Source organism: Neofelis nebulosa, chromosome 8 (genome assembly GCF_028018385.1).
Source record: "Neofelis nebulosa isolate mNeoNeb1 chromosome 8, mNeoNeb1.pri, whole genome shotgun sequence".
In the NCBI taxonomy this organism is placed as follows: Eukaryota; Metazoa; Chordata; class Mammalia; order Carnivora; family Felidae; genus Neofelis; species Neofelis nebulosa.
The window spans coordinates 59658975-59673488 of record NC_080789.1 but is presented as its reverse complement, the minus strand read 5'-3'; the positions used below and the strand labels follow the sequence as shown (position 1 = coordinate 59673488).

The 14514-nt window shown below is 51.3% G+C and overlaps 1 protein-coding gene across 1 annotated transcript; it reads left to right on the top strand.

The window, feature by feature from the left end:
• ESYT1 (extended synaptotagmin 1) lies at positions 1-14514 on the top strand. The gene is made up of 31 exons (XM_058742406.1): positions 1-495; positions 2145-2186; positions 2365-2499; positions 2617-2690; positions 2812-2884; positions 3044-3133; positions 3310-3365; positions 3798-3921; positions 4010-4186; positions 4314-4396; positions 4775-4823; positions 4954-5040; positions 5143-5235; positions 5465-5536; positions 5740-5826; positions 7267-7416; positions 7732-7887; positions 8012-8188; positions 8362-8444; positions 8571-8619; positions 8729-8818; positions 8933-9028; positions 9312-9383; positions 9476-9562; positions 12212-12352; positions 12448-12602; positions 12709-12807; positions 12886-13017; positions 13092-13197; positions 13430-13479; positions 13675-14514. The coding sequence occupies exons 1-31, from the start codon at positions 106-108 to the stop codon at positions 13712-13714; spliced, it is 3315 nt and encodes a 1104-aa protein (XP_058598389.1). The 5' UTR covers positions 1-105; the 3' UTR covers positions 13715-14514.

Here is a 14514-nt window from a genome sequence, read left to right as displayed (position 1 = left end):
CCTCCCCCAGCCCAGGGGTTACGGTTTGTTGGGGGCAGCTGGTCGCTAAGCTAAGCAACCTTCTCCTGGTCTCTGGGTCGGGCGGGTCCTCCCAGAGGTGGCACCATGGAGCGCTCTCCTGGAGACGGCTCCAGCCCCAGCCCCGCGGATCAGCCCTCTGCTCCCTCCGACCCCCCTGACCAGCCCCCCGCTGCTCACACAAAGCGGGACCTGAGTTCTGGGAACCAACCTGCCGGCCCAGGCGCGGCGGGTGAGGCCCTAGCGCTGCTGACTTCATTCGGGCGGCGGCTGCTTGTGCTCGTGCCGGTGTACCTGGCTGGGGCAGTGGGACTCAGCGTGGGTTTCGTGCTCTTCGGCCTCGCCCTCTACCTGGGCTGGCGCCGGGTCCGCGACGAGAAAGAACGGAGCCTTCGGGCAGCGCGGCAGCTGCTGGACGATGAGGAGCGGCTCACGGCGAAAACACTTTATATGAGCCATCGAGAGCTACCTGCCTGGGTGAGCGAGCACCCTCAGTGCTGCATAGCCCCCCTCATAGCCCCTCGGCTCTAGGGCTCTCCCTCCCTGTCCCTAAAGTCAGCTTCCCACCCTGGGGCCATGGGAGGGAGACTCCCCTCTCGCCCCGCTAGCCGGCTGCCTGCTAGGACGCGCCACTCTTGGGACCCGGTAGCCACTCTTCCCCCTTTCCCCCTCCTTTCCGCGTGCCCAGATCCTGATCCTTCCACAGAATCAGGACTTCTCCCTCTGCGGTTGGGCAGGAGCAGTTATAACATCTGGGGAGCCTGTCGCAGCTGTGGCTCTCCCTCCTAGCCAAGACGCTTGAGCGTTCCTCGCTTCTGGTGCCACTCGCGCCTTGCTGCTCCCGGACATCCCCGTTGCGGCTCAGAGGGTTCCCTCGTCACTCCAGTCTTCCTTGGGACTTTTCTCTCTCTCTTTTTTTTTTTTTTTTTTTTTTTTTTTGCCTATTTAAGGCCATAATGTTCTCCCTTTTCCCGCTCTTATCTCCGGGTACCCGCCGGGACTCGACCCCGGGAGCACTGCTCGGGGGAGCCACGGCACCCGGACAGACCCCCGACCCTCGCCTTGCAGCCCCAGGCAGCTGGGCCGCAGCGCAGCGGAGGCGGCTGCGGGACTCAGGGCGGGGGTGCGGGGGAGGGGGGAGGGTAGTCCGACTGACTGCTGCAGTGCCCGCTGCCCACACTTCACCGCCCCTGGCCGGCCCCACCCTTTTCCGGACTGCGCGCTGCGCTTGCTCGGTTGGGACCCGGGCCCTATTTCTGCGCCCCCTCACCCCCCTGCCTGCTCTCAGCCCTCGCCGGGGCAGAGCCCGTTACACGGCCCCTCCCTGCCCCCGCCTTCCTGCCCCTCCCAGCGGAGGTGCGGTTCTACGGGGGAGAATGGCAGAAGAGCGGAATCAAAGTTGACACTAGACAGATACAGCCATGCTGCGCAGGCCCAGGGCTGGAGAGGGGAAAGGGGGAGAAATGGTCCCAGGGGACATGTAGCCCAGGCAGCAACTGGCTATTCCTCCTACTCCTCATCATGGAAAAGCAGTCTTCTTCCTGAGGCGACTGTCCCTCCTCCTCCGCCAATACAAACCACAGGTGTCCTTCTTTCCCATAAAAGGCACACTAACGAAATAAAGAAGATGAAGAAAAAAACAAAAACGGCCAGCACTTCTGGCCCCTCAAAGAGCCGCTTCCCTCTTCACCTTCTTGGTGTAGAAGAAGCCCCAGTCCAGGGTGAAGTGGGAAGGCTGCAAAACGGAACCAAGACTTCTCTAATCCCAGGGTTTCCTCCTTAAACTCTGGTTTGTCAGGACCTCCCCCTCCAGAAAGAATGTTGCCCTTCTCCTCCCTCCCTCTCTGCTCCAGCAGCTGTCTTCATTTCACATCCCCAGCTATCCACAGAGCAACTTTGGCCCACATGCCGTCAGCGCCCCTTGTCAGAGAGACCTCAGAGCCCGGAAACCCCGTGGAGGGGTGAATCCTCTGAACATCCTAGCACCTCCCGGCCAACCCCTGGGTGTGAGGAGGCCCTGTCACACTTTGGTTTCCTTTCCTCTGTGGGCACACCACCCAGCATCTTAGTAGGAGACCACAGGTGGAGGCTGTGCTCATCCCTACCTCTCCCTTCCCCACCTCTAGGTCAGCTTCCCAGATGTGGAAAAGGCTGAGTGGCTAAATAAGGTGAGCATGATGGTCTTGATTTTTATTTTTCATGAGGAAGGAATGGGGTTCGTTTCTCTTGCCAGACCCTGCCACTCGTCAGGTCTGACCCCAGTGCTCTCTGCGAGGAGGATTCCGAAGGAACTTGCCTTTAGGAGGAAGATTGGGCTCTCCTGTGACGGGTTCCCTCTCCTTCCAGATTGTGGCCCAGGTCTGGCCTTTCCTGGGCCAGTACATGGAGAAGCTTCTGACTGAAACTGTGGCCCCGGCTGTTCGGGGCTCTAACCCCCATCTGCAAACATTTACATTTACACGAGTGGAACTGGGTGAAAAGGTATGTGTGTAGGAAGGAAAATAACTGGATGGAGGAGATGAGCCAGGGAAGGTGGGTGGCCCAGAAGATACTCCTCCGTTTCCCTCTTCTCTCTCTCAAGAATTCATCTCTCTGCAGCCACTGCGCATCCTAGGAGTCAAGGTTCACCCTGGCCAGAGCAAAGAACAGATCCTCTTGGATTTGAACATCAGGTAACACCACTCACTCTTCTTGCTTCCCCTTCAGCAGGATCCTGATCACTCTGCTTCTCTCCCCTTCCCCCATTTCAGCCTAGTACTAACCCTCTTCGTTCTCTTCCTTATCAACCCCTAGCTATGTAGGTGATGTGCAGATTGATGTGGAAGTGAAGAAATATTTCTGCAAAGCAGGCGTCAAAGGCATGCAGGTGGGGCATGTGTCAGGGGTACCCCTAATAGGGAGACTTTGCCCTAAATTTCATCGGATGTGGGGAAGTGGAAAGTTGGAAAAACCAAAGCTGGGGAAGTTTGGGAGGGAAAGAAGTCCTTTTGTAGAGAAATACTTTGATCTTCTTTTTTTGCCCCAGCTACATGGTGTCTTGCGGGTGATTCTTGAGCCGCTCATCGGGAACCTTCCTATTGTGGGGGCTGTGTCGATGTTCTTTATCCGACGCCCGGTAAGGGAAAACACCGAGCTGAATGGGGAAGCAGGGAAAACAGAGAGGATTGGGAGGGAGAGAGTGGCCAGCTCTGGGGCATGGGGGAGGGAAGGCTGAGGGGTCTGGCAACTGTTGGATGGGTGTGGCCATACCAGCTTGTGCTCTGTGCTGATCTCCCTGCTCTTTCCTTCCAGACCCTAGATATCAACTGGACAGGGATGACCAACCTGCTGGATATCCCAGGACTCAGGTATCAAGGATTTATTGAGCACCTAAGTGTTCCAGCCCTGGGCTGAGGGTTTTCGGGATACCAAGCAGTAAAAGATACAGCTGATATCGTCCAGGAGCCTTGATCATCCTAGCTGGAGAGAGAAGACAGATACCCCTGAAAAGTTCCATGCTGTTATTTTTCTCCTGTGGGGGAGCATGCTTGCGGATAGAGAAGGAAGAGGGCTGCAGAAAGCTCAGCAAGAGGAAAAAGAAAAAGAAGAGCTGGGACAGTAGTGAAGAGACAGAGCAGTAGGTGGGGAATTAGGGTGGAAGAATAGCAAAAACGGATTTTGAAGAAAGGATGTCCCTCTAGCGTTAGGTCACTCTCAGTTGTGGAAAAGAAAGCTGGGGTTGGGGGGTGGATATTGGAATTTGGGGCCACGTTCAGCTCCTTTTCTACCCCCCCATCCAGCTCCCTCTCTGACACCATGATCATGGATTCCATTGCTGCCTTCCTTGTGTTGCCCAACCGATTATTGGTGCCCCTTGTGCCTGACCTTCAGGATGTGGCACAGTTGCGTTCTCCTCTTCCCAGGGTATGGCCTCTCCAACATCAGATAGATCCTTCTTTCAGGAACCTCATGCTGGGTCCTTAGTTTTTTACCATCTGATTCCTATGCCCAGGGCATTATCCGGATTCACCTGCTGGCTGCCCGAGGTCTGGGCTCCAAGGACAAATACGTGAAGGGCCTGATCGAGGGCAAGTCAGACCCCTATGCACTTGTGCGAGTGGGCACCCAGACATTCTGCAGTCGGGTCATCAATGAGGACCTCAACCCCCAGTGGGGAGAGACTTACGAGGTGGGACAGCTGAGGAGTGGGAATTGTGTCAAATGGGGGAGGCCCTGGGAGGCTGTGAGAGAAGATCCTGATTGGATGATCCTCACAGTGTAGCCCATGAGACCCTTAACGCTGTAATGTTCTTCAGGTGATGGTCCATGAGGTCCCAGGGCAGGAGATTGAGGTGGAGGTGTTTGATAAGGATCCAGACAAAGATGACTTTCTGGGCAGGTGAGACTCTGCCTGTGTTAGGATTCTAAAGCCCCAGTGCTACCATGGTTGCAGAAGCAATTATAATCTCCTTCCAGGCCTGGGAATTGTGTATCATTTTCCTTCTTAACACCCTCTTCCTGCCTTCACCTGCCTTCTCTCTCTCTCTCTCTCTCTCTCTCTCTCTCTCTCTTTCTCTCTCTCTCTCTCTCTCTCTCTCACACACACACACACACACACACACACACAGACACACACACACATCTGCTGAGTACAAGAAGGGAGTCTGAGATTTGCCGTTTATTTCTGGGTGGGTGAGTGGAGGGCCAGTGACATGCTATTAATTACAACACATTCTCCTTTTTCCCCCTCTCACTGTCCCCTCCCCACCCCCTCTAGGATGAAGCTGGATGTAGGGAAGGTATTGCAGGCTGGAGTGCTGGATAATGTAAGTTGAGAGAAGAGGAAGAGGGAGGGTGGTCTCACCCATTGGGTTGACAATAGTTGCTACACTGGTAGAGAAGAGGTTGGGTAAATATCTGATCTCTGTTATACCTCACTTTCTTCTATCCCTCCAGTGGTTTCCTCTACAAGGTGGGCAAGGCCAAGTTCACTTAAGGCTAGAATGGCTGTCACTTTTGCCATCTGCAGAAAAACTGGAGCAGGTAACCAACCTGGCAAACAGGAAGCTGGCAGGGGAGAAACAGATGACTGGAAATATGGGGAACTGGAGGGCAAGGGTCTGACTACCGACCCCTTCCCTCTAGGTTCTGCAGTGGAATCGAGGAGTCTCCTCCCGACCAGAGCCACCATCAGCTGCCATCTTAGTTGTCTATCTGGACCGGGCCCAGGATCTTCCTGTGAGTGTGGCTTCTGAGGGCAGCTGAACAGGAAACCCTGGATGCAGCATTCCCATACCCTGTCTTGCCCCTGCCAACTGGGCTTCAGAAGCAGCAGCATGTAACACAAGGGTTCCAAGGAGGGGATCAGAGCCACCTCAGGGAAAAGATTCTGATGAGAGCCCTACTTCACTCACGGAGACAAAACCAAAAACACCAAGATGGTGACTTTCTAATTCTTCCCCCACAGCTAAAGAAAGGGAACAAGGAACCCAATCCCATGGTACAACTTTCAATTCAGGATATGACCCAGGAGAGCAAGGTGAGGGCCAGGATATCATTGTGGGAGATGGTGTGTGTGTGTGTGTGTGTGTGTGCCCACGCACGCGTGCCTGGTGGGGTAGGGGAGGATTGTTCTTGAGATGAAGTCTCCCCTTTAGGCTGCCTGTAAAGGCAAAGGTTTTCTGGAGAAACAGGAATGGGTACTGCAGCACGTAACCTTAATCCCATCCTGTGCGTCTCCAGGCTGTCTACAGCAACAACTGCCCGGTGTGGGAAGAGGCCTTCCGGTTTTTCCTGCAAGACCCTCGAAGCCAGGAGCTTGATGTGCAGGTGAGACAATCACCCCACTGAGCTCCTTCTGAATACCCTATTCTGCCTTCCCAGGTCTGTATCCCCTTCTTCCATCTGCCTTTTGATCACTATTTCAGTCCATCTACATAGACTCTCCACCTCCTTGAAGCACTCCATTCTTCCCCAACTATCTCTCTAGAATCATTCTTTATAACTGAGAATTGTATACTTAAAATGAGTGATTTTATGGCAAGTTATGCCTCAGTGAAATTATTTTTAAAAAAAGAACATATTGAGTACTTAGCCTTTTATATTTTTCCTTATTTAGTTTAATTGTAACAAAACAACTTGTACACTTCTAACATTTAAAACTAAGCATCATCTTTCCTTTTCAGTGGAAAAAGAAAATGTGAAAATAAACAGAAGCAAAATTACAATAGAGAATGTCAATTCCAAATAAGATTCTACAGGTTCTAGGGCACCTGGTTGGCTCAGTCAGTTAAGCATCCAGCTCTTGATCTCAACTCAGGTCTTGATCTCAGGCTTGTGAGTTCTGACTGGGTGTGAAGCCTACTTAAAAAAAAAAAAAAAAAAAAAATCTTACAGGTTCTGTCGATTCTCCCATCAAGTGGCAGGGCTCAAGTCATGATTAGAATTTTATTTTATTTTTTTAATGTTTATTTTGCAAGAGAGTGTGTTCTCTTACATGAGCTGGAAAGGGACAGAGAGAAAGAATCCGAAGCAGGCTCCACACTGTCAGCACAGATCCCGACTTGGGGCTCCGTCGCACAGACTGTGATATCATGACCTTAGCTGAAATCAAGAGGTGGTTGCTTAGCTGACTGAGTCTCACCCAGGTGCCCCAGGAGAGAATTTTATTTTAAAAGTGTCATCTTAAACTGCAAGAATGTCTGTTAAACATCACAATTAAACATGCCAGAGAAGCCATGTAGACATCTAGAAGCTTAAAGTTCACAGAAAAAAACATGAAACAGTATCTGCCTTCATGAAGTTTACTGGCTAGTTTCACAGACAAGACACATATGTATAAAACCATCCAGAAATTATTAAATATTAACTAATGGGAATAAAGTACCCATAATGTAGTGCTAAGGATAGCCAAAGAAAGGTACGGAGGCTTGAGCAACTAGAGAGATTTTGTGAAGAATTTTAGGTGGGCCCTGAGTGATTAATAGGATTTAAATAGGCAGGGGGAGGGAAAATAAGTAAATAAAGTAAACTAAAAAAAAGTAACAAAAATTTTTTTAAAATAGGGGGAGGAGAATGAGAACTTTTCAGATAATGGGAACAGGATGAGCAAAGGCAGAAGGAACGATGGAGTAGGTGGACTGTTAAGTTGGCTAGAGTGAGACAAAAGGTGATTGGCACAGAGCAAATGAAGCTGGTGGTAGGTTACAATTTCCCCAATAGGTCTTTTTCCTAATCTCTTCACTACATCCCCTCTTCCTGTGCCTCTAGGTGAAGGATGACTCCAGGGCCTTGACTTTAGGGGCACTGACCCTGCCTCTGGGTCGCCTGCTGACTGCCCCTGAACTCACCTTGGACCAGTGGTTCCAGCTCAGCAGCTCTGGCCCAAACTCCAGGCTCTACATGAAATTGGTTATGAGGGTATGGAGACAGAGGAAGCACTGAGGGTGGTAAAGGGCCTTGTAGATTCCTTGGTATTAAGAGTAAGGAAGGGGAATCCTCTAATATGTGTGGAAGAACCTATCAGGCACACAAAAGTGTTTGTTGACCTAACTGGGGAAGAAATAGTGTGTGAGTAGGAAGAGTGTGGAGGGAACCTTCTAGAGATGAGCCCAGCCAAAGCAGAAACCTGTTTTCTCGGTCAGAGCCTCTGCTCTGCCCCCCCACCCCCACATACCTTGCTTGCAGGTGGTCAGCTGCACTTCTTTGATTTGACAACTACACTACCCTTCCCAGATCTTGTACTTGGATTCATCAGAAGTGCACTTTCCCACCGTGCCTGGAACACCTGGTGCTTGGGACCCGGACAGTGAGAGCTCCCAGGCAGGCAGCAGTGTGGATGCCCCACCTCGACCTTGTCATACTACTCCTGATAGTCACTTCGGGACTGAGGTGAGTCTATATCTAGAAAGGACTAGGGTCGGTTGCCTAAGTGTGCAAAGCCTGTTTTTCAGGGCTGGTTTTGTCAGGTTTATCTCTCACAGCCATCTGGTGCCTCTGTCTGTCCCTTTTGCAGAATGTGCTTCGGATCCATGTATTAGAGGCCCAGGACCTGATTGCCAAAGACCGTTTCTTGGGGGGATTGGTAAAGGGCAAGTCAGACCCCTATGTGAAACTAAAGCTGGCAGGACGAAGCTTCCGGAGCCGTGTTGTTCGGGAAGATCTCAATCCCCGCTGGAATGAGGTTTTTGAGGTCGGAATTGAGCAGCTGGGACTCCTCTTGAGTCCCTTCCCCTTCTTCCCTCTAGCTCTGAGAGAGCCCCAGGGTCAGAAAGCCCTCCGGGGTTCAGGTGATTGAGGGGGAGGTTCCTAGTCATTTGGGAGAAAAAAGGAAAGAATCCCCTTTGCACTATTCTCTCCCACTAGGTGATTGTCACATCGATTCCAGGCCAAGAGCTAGACATTGAAGTTTTTGACAAGGACCTGGACAAGGATGACTTTCTGGGCAGGTGAGAGGATGGGAGTCTGGCAGCGAAGACAGGCTGGGCCTCTGTAGGCCACGGAAGTCTGGCTCTGGGGAGACAGAGTCATGGCTCTGACCGTTGGCCTCTTGTTTAAATCTTTCTTCTCTACAGGAGTAAAGTGAGTCTCACTGCAGTCCTAAACACTGGCTTCCTTGATGAGGTGAGCAAGAAATTAGAATCAATAATCCTTCCTGATCTTGACCCATGTCTCACTCTTCTAGTCCCTCTGTCCCCACATCCTCAAGCCTTAACCCTGCCTACTTCCTCAGTGGCTGACTCTGGAGGACGTGCCATCTGGCCGCCTGCACTTGCGTCTGGAGCGTCTGACCCCCCGGCCCACTGCTGCCGAGTTAGAGGAGGTAGGGAATGGACTCCAGATGGGTCAAGGCGAACTCTTGTGTCAGCTTCCGAGGTGTAGGCCAGGCCCCAGTATGTCAGTCACCACTCCCCAAGCCGAGTGTGTCTTCCCACAGGTGCTGCAGGTGAACAGTTTGATCCAGACGCAGAAGAGTGCAGAACTGGCAGCGGCCCTGCTGTCTGTTTATCTGGAGCGGGCGGAGGACCTGCCGGTGAGATCTGCTCCCCACGCCCCATAGCTCCCTGGCCCTTGCTCCGCCTCCCTCAGGTTTGGATGCCCCTGGTGTATTTGGAATAGTAAATTCCAAATTCCTCTTTCCCAGGGTGGCGCTGGGGTGGGAAGAATGGTCTGTTTGAGGCCAGGAGGGTGGTGGCTGTCAAGTAATAATGGGGACCTGGTCACTGGCTGTGGATGGAATTTGTGAGGGGAGCGGGGGATCTGCCTAACGAGGTCTAAATTTAAGACCGTATTTAACACAATATTCTGTCTCTTAGCTCCGAAAAGGTACCAAGCCTCCCAGTCCTTACGCTACTCTCACTGTGGGAGATACTTCTCACAAGACGAAGGTATTAGAAAATGCCACAGGGCTGTCTGGGAGGGATGAGAGATGCAGAGGAGAGAGTTCCAACCACTGACTGTAACCCTTCATCTCCACCAGACTGTTTCCCAAACTTCAGCCCCTGTCTGGGATGAGAGTGCCTCCTTTCTCATCAGGAAACCAAACACTGAGAGCCTGGAGTTGCAGGTACTATAAATTCATTCTGTGAACATTCTGCCATCACGGGCTGGGCACTGAACCAGGCACAGGGCGTTCAGAGATAAAAGATCTAGTTCTTATCTTTATGGAGCTCACACTCTCTTTTGGGAGAAAAATAACCACGGAAAACTTCCAGACTGACAACTGCTGACGAAAAGGCACCGTGGGGGGGCGCCTGGGTGGCGCAGTCGGTTAAGCGTCCGACTTCAGCCAGGTCACGATCTCGCGGTCCGTGAGTTCGAGCCCCGCGTCAGGCTCTGGGCCGATGGCTCAGAGCCTGGAGCCTGCTTCCGATTCTGTGTCTCCCTCTCTCTCTGCCCCTCCCCCGTTCATGCTCTGTCTCTCTCTGTCCCAAAAATAAATAAAAAACGTTGAAAAAAAAAAAAAAAAAAAAAAAAAAGAAAAGGCACCGTGGGGAAAAAAGGAGGGCTTTCATGTCAGACTAGGGGAAAAGGTAAAGTCAATAAGAGAGGCATCCTTAGATGACCTCTGAGCTTAAGGGTAAACAAACTCTGACCAAGAAGAGAAGGAAAAGTCTTCAGGCTGAGAAGAGAAGGAGCAGAAAGAAGGCAAATTATAGATAAGAGAGGCAGACAGAAGCAAGATCACAGGGGCTCTTGAATATTATGCTAAGAATCTGGATTTATCTAAAGGCACAGGGAAACAGTTGAGGGAGTGAGGGGAGGGGTGGGGCAGCCTGGATGGCTGAGCGTCTAACTTCGGCTCAGGTCATTATCTCACAGTGGTTTGAGAGTTCCAGGCCCCACATCGGGCTTGCTGCTGACAGCTCAGAGACCACTTCAGATCCTCTGTCCCCCTCGCTCTCTGCCCCTCCCCCACTCGTGCACTCTATCAAAATTAAACATATAAATAAATAAATGAGGGGTGACACACCCAGATTTGCACTTTACAGAGATCATGCTGATAGCAGGATAAAGAATGGACTAAAGGAAGATGATGCTGGAGGCAGGGAAATCAGTTAACAGTCTATTAGAGTAATAAACAAGAAATGACCAAGCTTGGATGGTATTTGGTGGTGGTTAATTTGACATGGGGGGAGATGGAACAAGGAACAGTCGAGATGCTAACTCCTGGGTTCTTAGCATGGGGTAGCTGGACAGAGAAGGGTGCCATGGCCAACACAGGGAATGCCCAAAGCAGGAGTTTAAGAGTTTTTTGAAAATGTTTATTTATTTATTTTTGAGAGAGAGTGGGGGGCAGGGGACGGAGAGAAGAGAATACCAAGCAGGCTCCATGCTGTCAGTGCAGAGCCCAACAGGGGGCTCGATCCCACAAACCCTGAGATCATGACCTGAGCCTAAATCAAGAGTCTGACGCTTAACTGACTGAGTCACCCGGGCACCACCAAAGCAGAAGTTTTTGAATTTGAGATCTCTGAGACCATGCAAGGGGAAAGAGCCATCCAGAAGGTGCATCTATGGCCCACTATGGTGTTCCTCCCTCTCCCTCTTGTTTGAACATCATGAATAAGCACCGTGTAGCAACTGTAGCCGTGGGTATGAAGAGCATTCTTAGGGATGTAGGGTGAAAAGAAGACCAAGGATGGACACATTGAGCATGGCAGCAGTGAAAGGGCAGGCAGAGGAAGAAGCGCCCTTCAAAGGGCCTGCAGCGTGGCCAGGGCAGTGGGGTGCGCACCAGGAAAGAAAGGGTTAAGGAAACCAAAAGAAGAATGTATGAAAAGAAGTAGCCAAATGTTACTAAAAAACAAAATTAGGGCCACCTGGGTGGCTCAGTCTTGGTTTCGGCTCAGGTCATGATATCATGTTTTATGGGTTCGAGCCCCACATCAGGCTCTATACTGACAGCCCAGAGCCTGCTTGGGATTCTCTCTCTCCCTCTGCACCCCCCACCCCACCAACTCATGTGCTTGTGTGCATTCCCACACTCTCTCTCTCTCAAAATAAAATAAATATAATAAAAAATTAGATGACCAAAAACTATTGATTGACTTTGAAAATGAGGTCACTGATTATTGGAGCAACTTCAATGGCATGAAGAGTGAAGGGTGAGCAAAAGTAAAGAGGTATGGGAGTGGGGAGAGGGAGGTAATATAGGGGTGCCCTTCCCCTTCTGAAGTGTGAAGAGTCAGATACTTTCTAAAGTTGATAAAACAATAAGTAGAGAATTATACGAACAGAAACCAATAGAACTTAATGGAACTATCAACAACACAAGCAAAGATAGAGAAGAGATGCAAATGAGCTCAATTCTTGACCTTGCATTGCAGGTCAGTAGACACCAAAGCTGACAAATCACAATAAAGTGATATATAGGCATATTAGTTAGAATTATGCTAGAACTAAGAAAACAGAAAGGGTTTACAGGTAGTTACTTAGGAATAAGGAAATGGGGTTGGAAGGGCAGGAAACATTTAATTCCATTTTTACTGTTCTTTTTCTCCACCTATGCAGCTATTACAGCCCTTGGGCATAATTTGTGAATGCCTGGGAAGTACAGATAGCATGGTCCACTCTGGTTAGGAAAGGAAGGGAAGCGGGACCAGCAACATGGCTTCTCTGTCACAAAGGGGAGTCTCTCTCTGAAACCACCCAAGTGTCCAAGCGTTTGGAACTAGAACACCAGGGTTAAATCATTGACCTCTTGACTCCACAGGTTCGGGGCGAGGGGACTGGTGCACTGGGCTCACTTTCCCTGCCCCTCTCGGAGCTACTTGTGACTGACCAGCTCTGCTTGGACCGTTGGTTTACACTTAACAACGGACAAGGGCAGGTGCTGCTGAGAGCACAGCTGGGGGTGAGTGCCAGGAGATGACGGGCCAAGGGCCACGCCCTCATAGCAAGGGAGTTGAGCACGAGTCTGCCCTGCTCACAGCCTTCTTGCCTACCTAGATCCTGGTGTCCCAGCACTCAGGAGTGGAAGCGCACAGCCACAGCTACAGCCACAGCTCCTCATCTCTGAGTGAAGAACCAGAGCTCTGGGGGGGGCTGCCTCATATCACTTCCTCAGCCCCAGAGCTCCGGCAGCGCTTAACACATGGTGACAGGTAAGGGCCTTGGACAGAAAGATGGGGTGCAGTCAGGAATACAAAGGATAAGCCACAGGCTCCCGAAGTACTACCTTCTTCCAACACTATCTCCATCTCTCCATAGTCCCGTTGAGGCTCCAGCAGGGCCCCTGGGCCAGGTGAAACTGACTGTCTGGTATTATAGTGAAGAACGGAAGCTGGTCAGCATTGTGCACAGTTGCCGGTAAGACCCTATGCTCCGGGTTCCCACCCTCCCTCCCCCCATCTTGGACTGCCTTCTACCTTCATCTCCCTGTTGCAGGGCCCTTCGACAAAATGGACGGGATCCCCCGGACCCCTACGTGTCACTGTTGCTACTGCCAGACAAGAACCGGGGCACCAAGAGGAAGACCTCACAGAAGAAGAGGACCCTAAATCCCGAATTCAGTGAGCGGTCAGTCAGGCATTCAGGGGGAGATGGCAGGCTTGGGAAGGAACCCCTGCCCCTAAGACCCAGTCCCTCCCCAGGTTTGAGTGGGAACTGCCCCTGGATGAGGCCTTGCGGCGAAAGCTGGATGTCTCTGTGAAGTCTAATTCCTCCTTCATGTCAAGAGAGCGTGAGCTGCTGGGGAAGGTAAGAGGGTGAGGACAAGCAAGGCAAAGGTAAGACTTAGAAGCTGCTGGTAATGAGGCTATAGTCCCTCAGGGACTTAGGAAGGAAGCACTGAAGGTGACAGTACTATACAGGTGGTCTGCATAGTACCAGACCGCCGCACTGCACTGGTTTGGACCAGGAATATGTGATGATGGGATGTGGTCTTTGGAGATGTCAAAATAACACCTTGCTCCTACCATCATCCACACAGGTGCAGCTGGACCTTGCAGAGATAGACCTTTCCCAGGGAGCGGCCCAATGGTGAGTATCGGATAGGCGGGGAATGGGCCTGGATATTTAAGTAAGAGAAATCCCAATCATAGGAAGGGAGAAAAGAATGCATTCTGAGGTGAGAACTGTTGATTCGCTGAAGTATAGGAGCGCTTGGGTCATGTTTCATTTATAAGAGGACACAGGTCACCTTTCTACCTGAGCTTCCTCTGCGTGTTCCCACAGGTATGACCTCTTGGATGACAAGGACAAGGGCAGTTCCTAGGAGCCAAGGATTACCAGCCTGACTACTGTCTCCTTGCCTTGCCTCTTGCTGCATCACCTCAATGTGATGAGCCTACAGCTAGGGCCCAAGGGCAGAGCCTGTGCCCCTCGCCCTCTCACCTCCCAGGCCCATGCCAGGGCCTTTGCCTGACCAAAGAGGAGGACCACAGGTTACCCTTTACTGCATGGCCTCAGGCAGAGACCTGAGCTGGCTATTTCCTGCTCTGCCTGCACATTCTTCTCCTTCCCTCCCAAGTCCTCAGGGCCTTCTGTACCTGTGCCTGGCCACTGGCAGCACCTGCAGTGGCATCAGCTTATGCCAAATATAGCTTTTGGAAAGACCTTTTTTTCTTTAATTGGATGCTCACCTTCTTCCCCACCATGAACAGTCAGGGAGGGTAAACACATAGGTGGGAAGGTGGACAGGCTAAACACTCAAGAGTCTCTTGGACTATTGCATGTAGTAAATGTACAGCAACCCAGGCCCACAGGGCCAGTTCTGTCCCCACTTTTCCTCAAGTCTGTCCTGCAAACTACACCTGCTGTGATGACTAGGGCAGTCTCTTCACTCACTTTGGGAATGAGAACACTTAGATCCTATCCAAGCCTTCAAGTAGTGGATATCAATCTTGGAACCTCTAGCTGGTGCTGTGCAGAGGAACTCGGAGGACTCGGGCCAGCAGGGCCAATGTTTTGCCCAGGTGCCTAGGCTGTTAACTCAGTGACGAGAACTGAATCTCTTGGTTTTGCACCAACTCTGCCAATCCACTGTATCTTACATTAAACATTATACTCAAACCA